Here is a 19,191-nt window from a genome sequence, read left to right as displayed (position 1 = left end):
GATTGACAATGTTATTTAATCAGTAATAAACTTTGACACGTATTTTTAAAAAAGAAACGAATTTCGTCCATTGTTGTGCACGCATTCTGCTTCTGCTAATCTTATTGTGAAGTCAGTTTTTATTCATTCAGTACGAGCAGGCTTATGTGAGGAGTTTATGTTAAGTTGTGCGTTAATAACCACATGTCTTTGATTCCGAACATAATAATATTAATTTAGTATTAGGAATAATTGTATTTTTCATATTATACAGTGTTGTCTCAATGGATCGGTGGCTAATAAAGGACGATAAAAATGACAGTTCTACAAATTCAGAAACCAGTTGATCACCTTGTCATGTATCACACCCCAATGCTGATAATTTAAAAATGGTGAATCAACTTACGGTAATTATGCATAACAGCTACAGAAGCGATTTTAAATTTTAATCTTTCCCAGAACCCTACATTTTACCCCCATTTTCAAAAAAAAAAAACTTAAAAACAAGAGTAGGAAAACAACGTAAACCGCAAAAACTTAATGCAATTTTTTATCTAAAATCTTAATGTTCACTCCTTTTTCAAGAGGACAAATATAAGCAGCAACAACCTAACCTAACCTAACCTAACCTAACCTAACCTAACCTAACTAAAATAGTCACACAAAGACTGAATCAATTTCACAAATTCGTCAATTAATGTCAAACATGATGAACCTTACCTTAATACGAGTAGTTCGGAGGATACAGGACTGCAGCTGCTCTAAAGAATGCACACATTCTCTCTTCCATTGGATATTTACACTTAAACATAGTCTACACTGTATGTTCTCCCAGATATCCAATGACGCAACCATTCGAGAAACGTCCACAACACTAAGTTTACTACGTGCCAGAAAGGTATTAGAACGACCAACTTTCTTCCGTTTCGCATACTTCCGGTATAATCTCCCGCAACGGAAGTTAAAATCAGTCTTACTTACTTTCAACTCATGGCAACACCCTTCGCAAATCATGCAATCCTTAAGATTACAGTGATTCACGAAATAGTCTACAATATCCTCCTCTCTCAACTCTATACAGACAAAAAACGAAATTCTACATCCATTACAACTCACAGCGATAGACCACCTACAAGAGGAGAATAATACACGCATCAACTACGACAAACTACAATCATACAGCCAACGACTTAGAGAAATTCTAGCGCGTTACATACAGCTATCACTTAACCACAACCATCCAATCATACCGGAAAAATCATCAGCCAATAACAACACACAACGCTTTATGACTTAACCACAACTATCCAATCATACCGGAAGACACATCACCTAATAACACTTCAGCCAATCAAATCGCAATACGAGTACATTAAAAGTTATGCACTCAACAACATAGTCTTCTAAACACGAGAAAAAAAAACCAAGTTCAATTCTTCTTCATATTTAAAAAAAACTCTACTCTACCTCAACCGCAAGTGACCTACGCATAATATACACGTACAAATAAACGAAATTCAATACTAAACACTACCAAACCACCAAAAATAACAAAATCGCTTCTGTAGTTGTTCTGCATACAATTATGCATGCAATTACTGAAAAAAATACACGCAGTTTATAAATGCTACTGCATGTTTATAAAATCATGGCTATACATGGTAATTATTAATGTAGTTGTAGACATATTGTCGATGTTAAATATGTGCAGATGTAAATATGAAGGCATATAAAAATCCATATCTATATTAACCTAGCAATTAATTTAATGTAGGGTAAACTAGGTAGAGTAGACGCAAGAAGAGCTTGCCACGGTAAGCTGCGCGAACTTTCGGAAACTTTCGGGTGCACTCGACCTCGCTTTGATTCGATTGGCAGTTCTCAGTCGTCTGCTGGCTTGATGTTTCGAGTGAGATTTATCACAAAGCGTGTAACAACCTAAACCTTGTTGCAGAGTAACTAATAACACAACATTATTGAAAATACAGAAGCACGAATTTTTTTACATATAAAATCACTGAATGAAATGACAAAGGTGTTATAAGAAATATGTAATTGTTGAAAATACAGAAACACGAATTTTTTTACATATAAACTCACTGAGTGAAATGACAAAGGTTTTATAAGAAATATGTAATAATTATTGATATTTGACGTTGTAATAAAACACTACTAACTAATACTATGTGATTTTATTCAAATGTTCCGACAACTAGGACACTATGGTCGGTTTATTTTATTCTGTATATACTCCTTATGTTACGAGCGGAGCCTGTTTCGTTTTTCATAAATTTATGAACGTTATAAATAATTCCCTAGTTTGACTGTGTAATGATTTATTAGCACTTCCTAATTTAGAGCGAAACAGGGGCATTGTTAAGTACATAGAATGTTATACAGAACTCTGTTATTTAACGAACACACTTTGAACTACATAAAACTCCTGATATCAGGGATAAAACGCAGAATATGTGACGCAAACGCTGGCTTCTACCCGCTCCGCACAGCAACACTCCACGATACGAACAGTTCAAGACCGCGCTTTCGAATGCGCCCTGTAATCAGCATTACGTGATTCATAGCAGCCCTGTAACGAGCATGGTGGCACGAGGACCGAATATCGTTCTCTCCGCATCAGTCAAATGGGCAAGCTTTCTTTGCGCTTCCTCTAGTTATTGACCAGTATACGATGATTGACCGCTTCCTTTCTTCAAGTATATTGTGAATAAACCACGATCGTGATTTCACTTTTTGCTTAAATATACCTCTAGTAACAACCCTTACTTGTGATACGTTGTCGCGGTTCACCCCATTGAGTTAGTGTCTTTTGTCTGAGAGGACTGAAATCAATTGGAAATGCAAGCAAATGTAAACAAGTGTAAGTAACTAGAGTAATTGGTAAGAATAATGCACGCAATAATTTATTTATTCTGCAAAGAATACATAAATTCTGGTGCTCGTTTTTACACTCATAGTGTGAGAAAAGGTATAAGGTTTCCGTCCACAGAATATTATTTTTATACGACATAAAAATGCCCCGTGGTCAATCACTATAAAGTGAATGTCCACAAACTGCAGTGATTGGTCGTTTATAAGTTATTTGTTAGAATAAAGACCAATTTGCTCCAATTCTATATATGTTATCGGTTAAATTATGAGGATTTTTACAGGACTGATACTATATTACAATGCCTAAACCAGGTAAGGTGCATTATACAGAGGAAGATTTACGAAACGCTATAGAACTTGTCCGCAGTGGAATTGGTTTAAATGAAGCTGCCAAGAAGTTTGTTGTCCTAAAAGCAACCTAAGCGGCCAGAAACAAATATCCCGTTGAACGAAAAGTATCCTTTGGTCCTCGCCCAGTGCTGGGTGAAGCCATTTGTAATAACATCAGAAAATGACACACACTTGCTTCTGATAAGACACAAAAGAGAAAAATGGAAGAAAAGGCTAGAGAAGAAAGGAAGCGAATAAGAGATGAAAGAAAAAAACAGCGAGAAGAGTTCTTCATGAGAAAGATCAAAGCAAGAGAAACGAAACAGACAAGAAAAAAGTGAAAACTGTGAAAATGTGTTGCTCAATCACTAATAAGTTTGTGGTCAATAACTGTGCAGTAGAAGGTCAATCACTGTAAAAATGGACTTGTTGTGTTTATTTAATTTACGTTTGCATTAAAAGTTTATTTTTCTTTTGTTTATTGATTTTCATTTGTTTCTGAATCTTCACTTGACCCAATGCCTTTAAAATTCTCTCAATAAATTATCACTGTTTCCCGCTATTTCATTGTTTTATTATTCATTAGCTTAAATGGTCAATCACTATATAGTTTACCCTAATTTACTTAGATTTTAGAATCCGTGAATCTTTTTTCGAGTCGAAAGGGATCCGCGATCAAAAAAGTTTGGGAGCCACTGGTTTAAAGTGAAGTTGTCAACATTTTCGCTACACCATTCATAGAAAAAAAAAAAAAAAACAACCTGCACCAAGACACTGCAGATGAAAATATCACTGTTGCACCTTAGAAAATGGAGAAACGTTAGTGATGTGTGAAGGACTTGTTACGAACATGTTTACAGCTGCAAAGATTCCAAATACATAAAAACAATGAAACACACGTTTACTGTAATTTTAATAAATATTATTTTTAACAACCTTGCATAATATAAAATTACCTTACTCATAACTGTCAGTCATTCAGCTGAATTCGGCTAAGTCAACAAATTATAATTTAATTACAGCTCCCCTTCACCTCTCATTACCAATCGCAAAAATAAAACCCAGTATGGAGATAACACCTGGACACCAAACTCTGAAGTAACCTGGCGCTCAAGTATCAATCACTTTTCTTCAGCTTCGCACTTGATACTTCGATGCTTCTCAACCAATGGTCAAGTTCTTCCGGGAGGGCAGGTTTCTCCACGTCTTTGCCGATGAGCTTCACCATCAGATCGTTAACGTCGACGCCGACTATGTTCTGCTTGCTCAGTATCACTGCGCGGATGAAGCCGTCGCGTAGTGTCACGAAGCGCTGCTCCAGGTAGATGGACTTCTCATCCCAGTACACCAGCTGCGTGCAAAAAACACAATATGTGACATTTCTCATGGTTTCCGTCACCACAAAACTAAACAAACAAATGTATTACAAAGTTATGAAAGTTCTAATAAAATTATTCATTAAACAAAATGTGATTACAGTTGGGAGATATAGAGTTTGCGACAGTGGCGGCTCCTGCATATTTCTTAAGATGAGGAAAGAAGTTAACAGCACGAAATCACACCTTCTTGAATGAAACATGCTACAAATTAGCCTACATGCATACATGTAAGACCAGGTAGTGTTGGGGTTGGCGTTCCCTTCTGTATAGCAATAATCCGTTCTTGTAAACTGAGTTTCCTAAATTGTCCAAAATATATTATGTTTTCACTTCCATTCATTGTTGAATAATTGCGCAAATTAACAATTACAAGGAAATTCACAACCTCGCAGCATTTTTCGAGCACACTACAGCATCACACGTGTTGGAAGAGACTAGCTACTAACTCGTAACCGGAACCATTTTACGGAAATGGGAATGGGAAATAATCTGAGGAAAGCGAGAACACTGCACTCACTACGTGGTCTGTGTTTCCACATGTACATTTTACAAGTTCAGTATCACATACTTTTGAAGAATGCCAGTTCTTGTAAAGTCATACTATCATTATTGTTCAAAGCAGCCGGTTGCCGATTAATTTTTTATGTTAAAAATAATGTAGTTTGGAGTACCTACTTTCAGTTTCAAATATATTTGTACAAAATTGACAACTTGGCTGTTCCCCTGTCTAGTAAACAATGAATAGAAGTGAATTTCAGGGGCCAACTACGTAAAACTACTTCCTCTTTGTTTTACATAAACCCGACTTTAACTTTCAAATATCCACGAAAGTTTCAAATCTTGAATAGTAGCCTATATAAAGTGCAATGAAGAATATTTTTGATTTATAATGAAAACAAAGTTTACATGGTGTCTTTCATAGCGTTCCGTTAAAACTGTTTTTGTTGTGTCTCCTCCTACATGTGTTATAGTCCGGTTGAATGCAACATCGTTAGGTGGTAGCGGTAGCGAGCTTGCTGCACGATCAGTCGGTTTCTATTTCCGCCCACGTCTGATTCAGAGGAGAATCTCCTCCCTCTCCGTTCATTTACTTGCTTTAAAACTCTGCTTCTTTCTCTGGCCGCTAGTGTGCTGTTGTCTATGTGTGTTAACTGCAGTAGAGGAGGAATGGAGTGCCTTTCCTCTACACAGACAATCTCGCATCTTTCTGACAGTTTTCTACAGCGCATGAGCGCGCGTCGTTTAAAACTCGATAAACCGAGTTTTTCTTATAGTTGTGAACTTAAAAATTATCGAACCTTCCTCGAATTTCAAGGCATATATTTTATTTGGTATTTACTTTCACAAGAAGAAAATGTGAGGAGGACGTTCCTCCCTTCCCTCCCCCGAGAAACCGCCACTGGTTTACGAAATTAGATAATTATACAGGGTCATCATTTTATTTTTACCAACATTTCTAATATTAACCTGGCTATACTTTTGTATTAACGATTGAGAACCGAAAATACCGATTGCTAACCCCTTCCACGACTGGAGTTCGATGATACTGGCGTAAAATACAAACAAATCACTTTACTAGGTATAGTAGGGAAGAAAAGTAGTTCATCCATTTATGTAAACTAGGAAATATCGCAATTTTGACTTTGATAATTTTCATTAGGTTTTTGCTTAACTAAAATACAGTACAGTATTAACAATAAGCGAACTGAGCTGTCCATGCGGACGTATTAATTATGCAGTGTGTATTATATTGTTACAGCACATTAGCGTAGATACAATATAGAGAATTAAGTTAAATTGAAAAATAACGCTGGTCAACAGTGATTTTGTTAAATGTGCAATTTCTGCTGTTTGTTATGTAATTTCATCTACAGATTCCAAAAATGAAGTCAAAATTTTTTTACCACCCACCATTGTTTTGCAATTTCAGAAAAAATTGTTTATTTTTATTGCTATACAGTTCTTACATGCTAATAGAAAGAAAATATTTCAAATATTTCATTTTATTACTTTAACAATTTACCTATAACTTCAGATCATTGTTGCCTGTGAAATCAGAATTCATAAAAATAAAATTTATTCCTCATAAGACTGCGAGAGTTGGTATTAATTCTTAGTTGAGTTGGAACTTACAGTCGCTAATGCAATTCAAATGGGAATTATTACCTGACTCCTTATGTAACAACTACATGGAAGCATAGTTAAACCTGACAAAAGTTATTACCGTCAAAGCCTATAAGGCCGAGCTATCTGGGTATATATGATCTAGGACGTTACTGAGTAAGTTAAAATAAATTTTACTATTTAATTCACAAGAATAATAATTAGGTCGAGATACTGAAACGTGTGGAAAAACACAAACGCGGAAGATTTACTGTTGTGTGAATAGATGTGTAAAAATAACGTCAGAAGAAGCTGCAGTGTGCCAGGTATTGGGCAGGCTCTCTTGTCGTGCTCAAGTAAAAGCTATCGCGCTAGAAGTCTCTTGCAGTTTCCTTTGAGAAGGAAAGCATGTTTTTAAGTTTGATTCTCCGTGTATCACAAAAAGGATAATACGATCAAGCAGAAGAGGCCGTCGAACTAGTAATAAAAATCTCCGGAACGTTTCAACGAAGGTTGCAAAATTATATTTTTTTCCCGTATACTCACGTTTTTTTTTTTACCTTAAAATACGCCTTTCGTAATTTCAGGGTTAGTCCTATCTACGTTTTCACCTCCGAAAGTATAATTACTTACAGCAGTGGCGGTTCCTCGGGGGAGGGAAGGGAGGAAAGTCCTCCTCACATTTTTCTTCTTTTGAAAGTAAATACCAAATAAAATATGTGCCTTGAAATTCGAGGAAGATTCGATAATTTTTAAGTTCACAGCTATCAGAAAACCTCTGTTTATCGAGTTTTAAACGACGCGCGCTCATGTGCTGCTAGAAAACTGTGAGAAAGATGCGAGATTGTTTGTGTGGAGGAAAATCGATCCTTTCCTCCTTTACTGCAGTTAACACATATAGACGACAGCGCACTAGCGGCCGGAGAAAGAAGCAGAGTTTTAAAGCAAGTAAATGAATGGAGAGGGAGGAGATCCTCCTCTGAATCAGTCATGGGCGAGAAATAGAAACCGACTGAACGTGCAGCAAGCTCGCTACCGCTGCCATCTAGCAATGTTGCATTCAACCAGATATAACACATCTGGGAAAAAGCACAATAAAAACAGTTTTAACGCAAAGATATGAAGGACACCATATAAACTTTTTAAAATTGTAAATAAAAATATATTATTCATTGCACTTTGTATAGGCTACTATTCATGGTTTGAAACTTTCGAAAATATCTGAAAGTTGAAGTTGGGTTTGCATAAAACAAAGAGGAAGCAGTTCTACATTAGTATCGCAGATCTTTTTGGCTCCTGAAATTCACTTCCATTCATTGTCTACTAGACAGGGAATAGCCAAGTTGCCAGTTTTGTACAAATATATTTGAAATTAAAAGTACTCCAAACTACATTATTTTCAACATAAAAAAAATTGATCGGCCACCGGCAGCTTTGAACAATAACGGTAGTATGACTTTACAATATCTGACATTCTTCAAAAGCATGTGATACTGAACTCGTAAAATATACATTTGGCAATGTACATGTGGCAACACAGACCACGTGGATGGATGCAGTGTTCTCGCTTTCCTAACAGATTATTTCCCATTCCCATTTCCGTATAATTGTTCCGGTTACGTGTTAATAGCTAGTTTCTTCCAACACGTGTGATGCTGTAGTGTGCGCGAAAAATGCTACGAGGTTGTGAATTTCCTTGTAATTGTTAATTTGTGCAATTATTGAACAATGAATGGAACTGAAAACATATTATATTTTGGACAATTTAGGAAACTCAGTTTACAAGAACAGATTATTGCTATACAAAAGGGAAGGCCAACCCCAACACTACCTGGTCTTACATAAATGCATATAGGCTAATTTGTAGCATGTTTCATTCAAGAAGGTGTCATTTTATGCTGTTGACTTCTTTCCTCCTCTTAAGAAATATGCAGGAGTCGCCACCGACAGTATTTTGAACATGGAGTCTATTATGCCTAGGCCTATATATAGAGATTTATGTTTATAATACTATGTGTGTTTGTACTATTTAAAAAAAACTGTTACAGACTATTAATTATATAGTGTTCAAAAAAGTATTGCATAATATTTTATTGCAAACTTTTGAAGAAATATGCCTATGCAATATTGTTTTGTTCTCTAAAATATTGCATATTTCTTCACAAGTTTTCAATAAACTGATATGCCACAACATTTTTTTTAGCAAAGATAAGATAGGATGTTGATAATGTTACGAGTAAAGCATGGAGGGCACTTCACTTTATTATGAGAATCTTGAGAAAGGCAACCCCCAAATCGAGGGAAATAGCATATCTAACGTTAATGCGACCGTTAATGGAATACGGAACTACATGTTGGGATCCCTATAGAATATATCAGATAAATTCCTTAGAAAGAATCCAGTATAGGGCAGCTAAATTTGTTAAAGGTAAAAGAGAAGATGGAAACGATACGATAAAAGAACTTAAATGGGAAACTTTGGAAAACAGACGTAGGAAAATTGTATAGAGCACATCTAAGTCAGAAAGCATGGGTAGACATAACGGCTCGGTTAGAAAAGCCAACGTACTATAGTAGGAACGATCATGATTTTAAAATCAAAAGTAGGAAACAGAAAACGGATGTCGGTAAATTCTCATTTTTAAATAGAACTATAAATGATTGGAATGACCTACCTGCAGCGCTCTTTGAGGGCTGTCCTTCCTTAAGGAGATTCAAGAATAATTTAAAAAGTTGTGTATAAAGTGCAAATTAAAATTAAGGTGACATTTAACATTTAATTTTTTAAGGTGACATGTATTTATTTAGCCTGACGAGTTACTTCCTTGGTTTGAATTGTAAATTATTTAAAAATAGTGTGTAAGAGGGCCTTAGACTAGAAATGTTTAGTTTAAATGTAGTTCTGCTTATTTGACTTATTTGAACTGTTGTATCAGTGAAGCGAGGTGAGTCAGTGGAGTTATGGTTTTACAGTGCAGTGAATAGTTCCGATCAGTGATAATTTATAGTGTCAATGAAATGTGTTCTATAGTGTCAGTGAAATGTGTCCTAAAGTGTCAGTGAAATGCGTCATAGTGCCACTACAGTGAGTGAGATGAGAATAAAGTGAAAGACTATTGAAACTTATGTAGGGCCTATACATAATTATGTAGGTTGTAATGTAAAATTAGGTATTTTATTTAGGTTTTATTATTATTGTGTTAAATTATATTGTGTATTCTTATTGTATTGTGTATAAAATTGTATTATGTATTGTGTAATTGTAGGCTATTGTGTATTGTAAATTTATTGTGTATTGCTTATCATTTTTTTTTTGTGTATTGTTTATATTGTGTATACCGGGTGCTTGCCCACTTGCAGTGTAAGTAAATACATACATACATAAATATTGCAGTCTTTCTTCATACGTTTGTAATAAGAAAATATGCAACAATTGCTTTGAGTACTATTTTATGGTACTAAATTCCTGGGAAGATCGCATACATCTTCCTTATTTTTTGTTACAATCTTCCTTTTCTTCCTAAAACGAATCTGGCAACTTTATTCTAAACACACCAATATAATTAACGTGCTTCATTAAAACTATGTCGATACGCTCGTGTCTTGTATGAGATTGAGGTTAAACATCTCCTCAGCGGTGTTTAAACATCGACTGCTAAACTTTGGCTTTACACAGTGTGCAGCCTACTATCAAACATCGTCTTCGCAACGTGGCAGCCATACTTAGACGTTGTTCAACCTTAAACATTGTCTAAATATTGTTTCTTCAATCAGACCTAAGGCATTCTGAATATAGGTACTGCTTTCATCACCCATTAGTAGGTTTAACAGTTACCTCAAAGGCCAGTTCACTTGATATATAGCCTTGTTTTAATAATGCATAGCATACATTGCGTCCACACCTGTGGAGTAACGGTCAAGCGCGTCTGGCTGCGAAACCAGGTGGCCCGGGTTCGAGTCCCGGTCGGGGCAAGTTACCTGGTTGAGGTTTTTTCCGGGGTTTTCCCTCAACCCAATAGGAGCAAATGCTGGGTAACTTTCGGTGCTGGACCCCGGACTCATTTCACCGGCATTATCACCTTCATATCATTCAGACGCTTAATAACCTAGATGTTGATACAGCGTCGTAAAATAATCCAATAAAAAAATACATTGCGGCAAGCTGAATCTTATGTCCAATATTATTGAATTTCTGAGAAATAAGAAACTACACTTTCCACATTATCCAAGTAATGGAGTAATCGACACTTCTACAAAAGGGCGTTAGCCTTTCAATGTAATGTAGAAGAAACATACGACGTTCACGAAAGAAATGTATGATGTGAAGCCTAAACAGATAGCCTAATTTTTCATACTTTGACGGTAGTGTTATGGTGGTATCGATGTCTTATCGAATACTGTTAGTTGGGATTGAGTGTTTAATTTCTCATGGTTCTCTCTTGCCTTCATTACAATATTTTCCAATGCTTGTGCACGTAGTTTGGAAACAACTGTACAAGCCAATTTAAAAATATGTGATAAACTGTTTCTATCCTCGAATTCAAATTCGAATGAATCGAAATAAAATGGATACATCCGTTTATGAAATAGAGGCTTGGTTTCCATTCCAGTTGTGCTTTTTGGAACTTGTAGGCCAACTTTCATGTTCAGGAGTAGTACAACATTTTACAACCACCCTGTACAATGTAAGACTGGCCATACAAAATAAACTTCCGTGATACTGGATCGGACATTAGTCTACATCAGTGACGTCTAGTACAGTGATGTCAAAGCAAGCGCATTTTTCTGACCTTGACGTCGTGTGCGGGCATCAAGCGCTAAGTATGCTAGGAGGAATAAGCAGCCTGTTGGATTAAGAAAACAGTGGTGCACAAACTTCAAACGGAACGTGAAATTTTATGTCGTTATTTTTATATGGCTTCTTTCTGTTTGTTACTTTCTATATTGTCTGTAAAACAAAAGCACTAACACCTATTTCTTAGCCTAATATTGCAGTTGTGTTTTAAACGTTAATAACATAATAAAGAGTAAAGAAGGAATATTCACACAAATTCCATAATAACTACAACTATACTGTACTAAGTGAATTGAACATATCATTCATATGGAAAGTGTTACCCCAAAGAAAGACACTGGATATGACATGATAAGTTGAAATTGATATTGATGGTATCTTTAGCATTATAAAAGTATTCAAAACAATATTATAGTACAAAGCAAAGTTCTCTAGATATATGTTTTAACTGTAACTAATATTACATAATAAATCTCTTATAGCATTATGCTTTTAGGTGATACTGGTAAGCAGCTTTCTGTTATCAGAATATTAAATTATCTGGAAATCTGTTGAAGCTATAGATCTGACGTTGTATGGACACATATCTTTTGTTTGTGATGTAACAGTATTTGCTTTGTTAATTCATTTCCTTACAAACATTTTCCATGCGAATATTTTCAAACATTTTAATACATTATCTTCAGTAATACGTATTTACGATATATTAGATTTACAAAACATTGAATAATTTCGAGGGAAAATTTGTTCCAGGGCCGGGGATCGAACCCGGGACCTTTGGTTAAACGTACCAACGCTCTCCCAACTGAGCTACCCGAGAACTCTACCCGACACCGATCCAGTTTCTCCCTTTATATCCACAGACCTCAAAGTGGGCTGACACCCGTCAAGCAACCAACATTGAGTGCACACTAACTCTGTGTGACTGAAATTGTGGTTTCCTGTTACGTACAGTGACGTATATTATGCAAATCAAGGTTTCAGGTATAAATTATTCAAATTAACTTCACAGGGAGTTGTACCTGAAAGCTTGATTTACAAAACATTGTTTCAGTGCCTGTAAGGCTACTAAACAAATATATCTGAAAATTTCACTTTTCTGTAGAAAAGTTGAGAAAATATTCCTTTTGAATAAAAAAGCAAACTTGTGAAAAATGAGCATTAAAATTAAAACTTACAATCTTATAATGCACTTATACTTCTCAAACAAATCTAAAAATTAACATTGATACAGTTTCAATAAGTTTTCTTCCCTTTATCTATTGAATCAGTGCTGGCCATCTCTGTATATAGCTCGACCAAGCGGCATATACTATCTCTTTCGTCCATCTCTTTCCTTTCCGCTGTAAAGCGCTCAGGCTCTCCTGGGCTCTAAAGCGCGCGCTTGCTCCTATGGGCATCAGTTGACATGACTGGTCTACATGTATAATAGGGCCTAGAATGACACACAGGTAGGATGTCACGAAGCTCAGGGATGATTACACCTTTCTAACATTAAATAAGTTCTTACTTGAGAAGCATTTTCTAGTTATGCTGTAAAACAAGACTCCGTTATCCAATAAATAAAATAACTCGTCGGCTGATACGTAATTCCGACCAAGCAACCGGTTATGCTACTGGATTTTTATTAATGTACTCGGCCGCATAGAAGAAGCTGTCTGAAGCGTTACATGACCGAATCGAACTCTTTTTATGCACCCTTAGCTGAATAACTAGAGCGTCGACATTCCATGGCGTATACCAGGGTTAAAATTCTTGCGGGTACGAATGGAAATCCACCGATGTGGAGAAACGGTCTCATCACAATCTGACAACCCTGTTGTTGAGTTGCCTCCACTAGATCTATCTGTGAATCAACTATGTGTTTATAATGAACTCCCTTTTTAATTCCACTGGAATCAGTGTTTTCCTTTTTGTAAATGTAAATTTGTTGATTCTCTTGCTTAACAAGTTTAATACAAGATTTCGTCTTGTCGAAGGCGTCCAAATCTCGATTTTTATCCTGGTTCAGGAATTCAAATAGGATTTCATCGAAATTGATAGAACTGTTATACGATGCACTGTTTCTTCTGGCGAATGATAGCGGTATGTCATCATTATCATCTTGTCAAGTACTAGTCCCAAAAAAACTGTTACGGCCTGAAAAAGCGATTTTCTTGCCATCTTTTCATAGGTCGACCAAGTGACCGTTTCCCATTTGGTCGATACTTCATTATTGCTTAGGGATCCTGGATGAAATCATTCTTGAGACGTGTTCCTTCTAGTTTAACTTATATCTGGAGATATAGTCCAGTATTGATGACACATTAAGTTCTTGTAGGATATCTTCATTTTTCTTTCGATCCCATTTAGTGTAGCCAGCTGTTGGGAGCATGAATCGCATCTCGCAAGCTGTTAGTCTGATTTCATCTTTTGTCCTTATAGTCCACGCTTCACTCCCATAACATAAGACTGGTAGAGCTATTATTTGATAAAGACGTGTACGAGTTGATTTTTGTACTAATGAAAGTTTTAAAACTCTATTAATGATGCCCATTGATTTCTTGAATTTTACAGTTTTCTCTGATAAATCCAAATTTTCAACAAAAGAAAGTTTATATCCTAAATAATTAAACTCATTAACTCTTTCCAAAATTGTTTTATTTAAACAAATTTTGCTTGGAATTGGGTATTTGCCACAAAAGGCCATTATTTTTGTTTTATTAATGGATATTTCCATTGAATATTTTTGAGCTATTAAATTTAAATTATGTAGGCCTACTGACCATTGCAAATCATCTTCGGATGTTGCTAGTAAAACAAGATCATCTGCAAACGTTATTACATCTAATTTTAAATTTCTGTTAATAGTGATATATCCCTGTTTTGTTTCTCTAAAATCTTTCACAATGACATTCATATAAACGTTAAAAAGCAAAGGAGAGAGGCCACAACCTTGTCTCACTCCTGAGTTTATTTCCGTCCAATGAGTTATTTTTTCTTTTATTTTTACTGCAATAAGGTTTGATTTATAAAAGTTGTAAATATTATTATGATCTGCTTTGGGATCTGAACCTTTGTCAAAATTTCGAATAACAAACTTCTGTTCACTTTATCAAATGCTTTTATGAAATCAATAAATGTCAAATCTGTTTCTATATTAAATTCTCGATGCTTCTCAATCACAATTTGCATTGTAAAATATCCATCGTAGCATGATCTGACCTTTCGGAAGCCATTTTGTTTTTCGTTAAATATATCTTCATAATTTTACATAATTTATTCTTAATAATACTAGAATAAATTTTATAACCATTATATATATATACAGTAGCGTGCAAATTAATCCGAACACGACATATTTTTACATTTTCTGTCATTGTTGGCCTCACAGCCGCTCATACCACTTTAATTGACATCTGTAGTACGTGTAATTCTATTGTCGAAGGTCTGTCGTTATTATTTTTTTATAATATGTGACATTTTGCCTGTCGTTTTGTACTTATAAGCATTTCAGTTGTGTTGAAGACTTAATACTGCAATCCTGTGTACATTCTGTCTTCTTCACAAATGGATACAACTCCACGAAAACGGTCTAAAATTATAACATTAGCAGAGCATTCTTCTATGACACAGAGGAAAATTGCTGCAGAATGTCACATCGGTTTGGCTACTGTTAATTCGATCATAAAACGATACAGGGAGACTGGATTCATCACATCCCAGAAAAAAGGAAACTGTGGCCGGAAAAGGAAGACTTCACCTGCAGATGATCGTTTAATTGTCAGGAAAAGTAAATTAAATCCTAGACTAACTGCTGTCGACTTAACCCACGAGTTAATGGCTACCATTGGGGCGAATATTCACGTCACAACAGTGCGGCATAGGCTTTTGGAAGCAGCACGAAGGGCTCGTAAGCCTATTAAGAAGCAACTGCTAACCCCTGTTATGTGCAAAAAACGCTTAATATGGGAAAAATTACATCAACACTGGAAAGTGAATGACTGGAAGAATGTACTTTTTCCCGATGAGTCTCATTTCGAGGTCCACGGCCACCGTGTTTCTTACGTACGGAAAGGATCTGAAAAAGTAACAGCAGCTCATCTCCAACAAGGACCCAAATACCCCCTAAAGTAATGTTTTGGGGTTGTTTTACACATGAAGGTCCTGGAGGATTAATACTTATCAAGAGAATCATGAATTCTGACAAATATATTCACTTATTGGAAACCAGAATCGTACCCCAGCTGCAAAAATCATTTCCGGATGGTAGAGGTGTGTTCCAATAAGACCTGGCACCATGCCATACGTCTCGAAAAACTACAGAATTCTTCAACAAGAAGAATATTCAGGTACTCCCCTGGCCAGGCAACTCACCCGACATCAACCCCATTGAGAACTTGTGGTCAATTTGCAAAAGAAGAATGCAAAAAATGAATTGTTCTACAAAGGAGATGATGATTTCTGCCCTAATTGGAGTATGGTTTCGCAATGAAGAACTGAATAATATTTGTGGGAAATTAGTGGAATCCATGCCAAATCGTCTCAGAGCTGTTATTAGGAACAAGGGAGGCCACATAGATTACTGAGGTATGTCTTAGATCCTTTTTTTATCCCGTTTGAGTGTTTTTGCATAAGTAATTACGTTGTTCAGATTAATTTGCACGCTACTGTATGTGTATATATATATATATATATATATATATATATATATATATATATATATATATATAGTGCTATGTAACGTATTGAATGCTGAATACAGCCCACAATATAGATATGCACGTAGTTTCGAATGAGTTCAATTCAATTAGATAAAATAGGAGAAAGAGCATTTGCCGAGAAAATACGGTGAAACAGCACCTTTTTGTCCCCTTCCTCTCTTATTTTATCACCCTTTCCTCTCCTTTTTTCCTATGAACATTTTGCTTACTAAACAAGGAAGTCGACTCATGATAGACTACATGTACGTATAACGAAAAGAAAGATTGCCATGATTGTGGTGGTATAATTATTGACAATACTTAAAACCCCACAATGTTTCCTTATCACTGCTGATCAACCATCTACCCCGAATTGAGGGGCCCAGTGAAAAAGGGGCCCATGCCACATTCCTATCGATTTTTAGTTTCTTCAATATTCCGACACATCTTACCAGCTAGCACCTGTTTCATGAACTTCCAGTTCTTTGGCATGTGTCTACCGGACATGGTAAGCTTTTATAAATATCTCTCCTTCACTTGATGACTGAATCTTTGTAGAATAAAGGCCCATGCCACACTGTTTATTGGCTTCATAGAAAGGTGATTCTGATTGGCGGAGTCGTACGCAGGCACCCAATTAGATACTATGTACTGTCTTATATTTATATCGTTCATAGTGTGGAAGAATCGTACATCAATATGAATCAGTTGGAGCAAAGAAATGAAACAGTTTCTGCCAAGAAATGCCCTCGTAATACATCAGTGGAAAGATAACGATAGGAAGATACTAAGGCTGGTATTCATAGTCGACACTTTATATCACCACTTTGCAAACTGATACTTTTGACGAAAGTGGCTCTTTCATGTTAGTGGTATGCATAGACGATTAAAGAAGTGCACTTTACAGAGTGTCACTTTACGCCAGCAAAGTGTGAGTTACAATTTGGTTGGTAACAGAAGTCCCACAATGCCTTTCAAAACAAGTGAACAAACAATAACAAATTAATGTGTAACCCACAGATTATAATGCTTGTGATTTGAGTTGGGAGCCTAATTGATCGCGCGAGAAAGAAAATATATATTTAAAGTTGTTTTATTTCAGCTTTTCGTTTTTGTTGTTGATAATTTAGATTATTTCAGTCAGTTCAGATATCGTAAATAGGTAGTGACACTGCTGGTCAAATGTTTGTAGTTATATACTAAAGTTAGGTTAGGTTTTGTACAGTACATAGCTGATCCATTGATTTATATAGTTAGATTAGGTTTTGTACATATATTTTTCATTGATTTATATCGTTAAGTTAGATTTTGTATGTATCCGTTCCACTGATTTATATAGTTAGCAGTGGCGGCTGATTGACTGAGGCAAGTGAGGCCCGACCTCAGTCACTTGGCTTAACTGAAATCAAATTTTGTGTTTTTATATAATGTATTAGCTATTTGAATGAAGCATATATCGCTGTAGAAGCATTTGAAAACTCTGTGATGTATATAGACCTGTTTTGCAGTAAAATTTGTTCCTGAGGCCAGGATCGCTCGTGCTGGGTCTGGCTTGTGATGTACTAAGACCTGTTTTGGAGTAAAATTTGTTCCTGAGCCCAGGATCGCTCGTGCCGGGTCTGGCTTAAGCATTTCCAGTCTTTTCGCGAGCTTTGAGTTTGCGCTTAAAACGTTGTAGCCGAGGCACAATTCGTCTGGCCTCGTGGCCTGGTCAGGTTTCACTCCTCACATCCATGGGCCGGCCTCAAGGGTAGAGTGGGGTGGGAATAGCAATGGTGACTTGTCTTCTTCCTACATAGGTCATAAATAACAAAATTCCAGCTCTTTGGCAGGCAGAGACCCACACTATTCTCTCCCCTATTGTCTTAGTTTATGAGTTAAGCGAGGGTGTTGTACGATTGTACTTCGTAGTATATACAGTAGTGAATGTGGGCCAATGTTGTTATGTATTTCGGGAAAATATAAACAGAAACAAATGAGAGAAATAATGCTGGTGCAGTTAATTCATTGTTAGAGTGTCCTTTTTCGAGAAGAAATAATACTGAAAGAAAGGAAGTTTTAAATAAAGAGAGACACTATCGAGATAATCTACGACAACTCTGACAATTTTTCTGACAGATAATCTTAAAACGCGAGTTTCTATTGCATCCTGGTATGGGCAACATAAATTGTTAAGTGGTAATGTGGTGCAAAATAAACTTCTCTTGGCCTTGTTTGTTGCTGTCAAAGGAAAAAAATGAAAAGAAAAGAAAGAAAGGGAAATTTCAGCACATAATATGGGATGCTTCATCACACTGAAACAATCATTGAAATTCACAGCATAACAGCATATTTGGTGAGTGAAATTATTTTTCATTAATAATAATAATATTAATAATAATAATAATAATATAATAACAATAATAATTAATATCATAAACAAACATTTCCTATAGGAGGCACTTAAACAATGTAGTTGCATCTGGCCTCACCGAGGATTTCGATCACCGGCCGCTACTGATAGTTAGGTTAGATTTTGTACATACTATCTTCTATTGGTTTATATAGTTAGGTGAAGTTGGACTGATTAAGTTAAGTTTTGTATATGTATATATATATATATATATATATATCTCATTTATATCATTAGCTTAGGTTTCATGAGTATCTGCTTCATTGACATATCGTTTTATTCTATTTATTTTCATTTTTGTCTTTTTCGAGAATAGTGAATAGAAGTCAAAAGAATGAAATAAACACATTATTACTCCTGCTGCTATTATTATTATTATTATTATTATTATTATTATTATTATTATTATTATTATTATTTCCTCTCTCTATTGTTTCCATTATTGCCTGCTCTTCAGGAATATTTTGAATGCCAAATTTTTCTACAATGCAAAACAAAATAGGCCTAATGGTATGAGATCTCTTTTCATGGTGAGGTTATGACTGCACATGAACTAGAGACAGTATCTCAGCAGAAGCAGCCATATCAAATGTATTGCTTACCGGCATGAAAATATATATTATGAAAACAGTAATGATTATA

The 19,191-nt window shown here is 35.7% G+C and overlaps 1 protein-coding gene across 1 annotated transcript in view; it reads right to left on the bottom strand.

Annotated features, from left to right (window-relative positions):
• Positions 1-4,092: 4,092 nt before the first annotated feature.
• LOC138710380 (protein THEM6) overlaps positions 4,093-19,191 on the bottom strand; it is a 54,097-nt gene continuing 38,998 nt past the window's right edge. The window contains exon 4 of the mRNA XM_069841260.1: positions 4,093-4,549. Coding sequence (XP_069697361.1) covers positions 4,316-4,549 — 234 coding nt within the window. The 3' untranslated portion in view covers positions 4,093-4,315. The remainder of the gene's footprint in view (positions 4,550-19,191) is intronic.

This window comes from Periplaneta americana, chromosome 12 (genome assembly GCF_040183065.1).
Source record: "Periplaneta americana isolate PAMFEO1 chromosome 12, P.americana_PAMFEO1_priV1, whole genome shotgun sequence".
NCBI classification, from domain to species: Eukaryota; Metazoa; Arthropoda; class Insecta; order Blattodea; family Blattidae; genus Periplaneta; species Periplaneta americana.
Note: the sequence above shows the minus strand (reverse complement) of the source record. Positions and strands in the feature narration are given on the sequence as shown.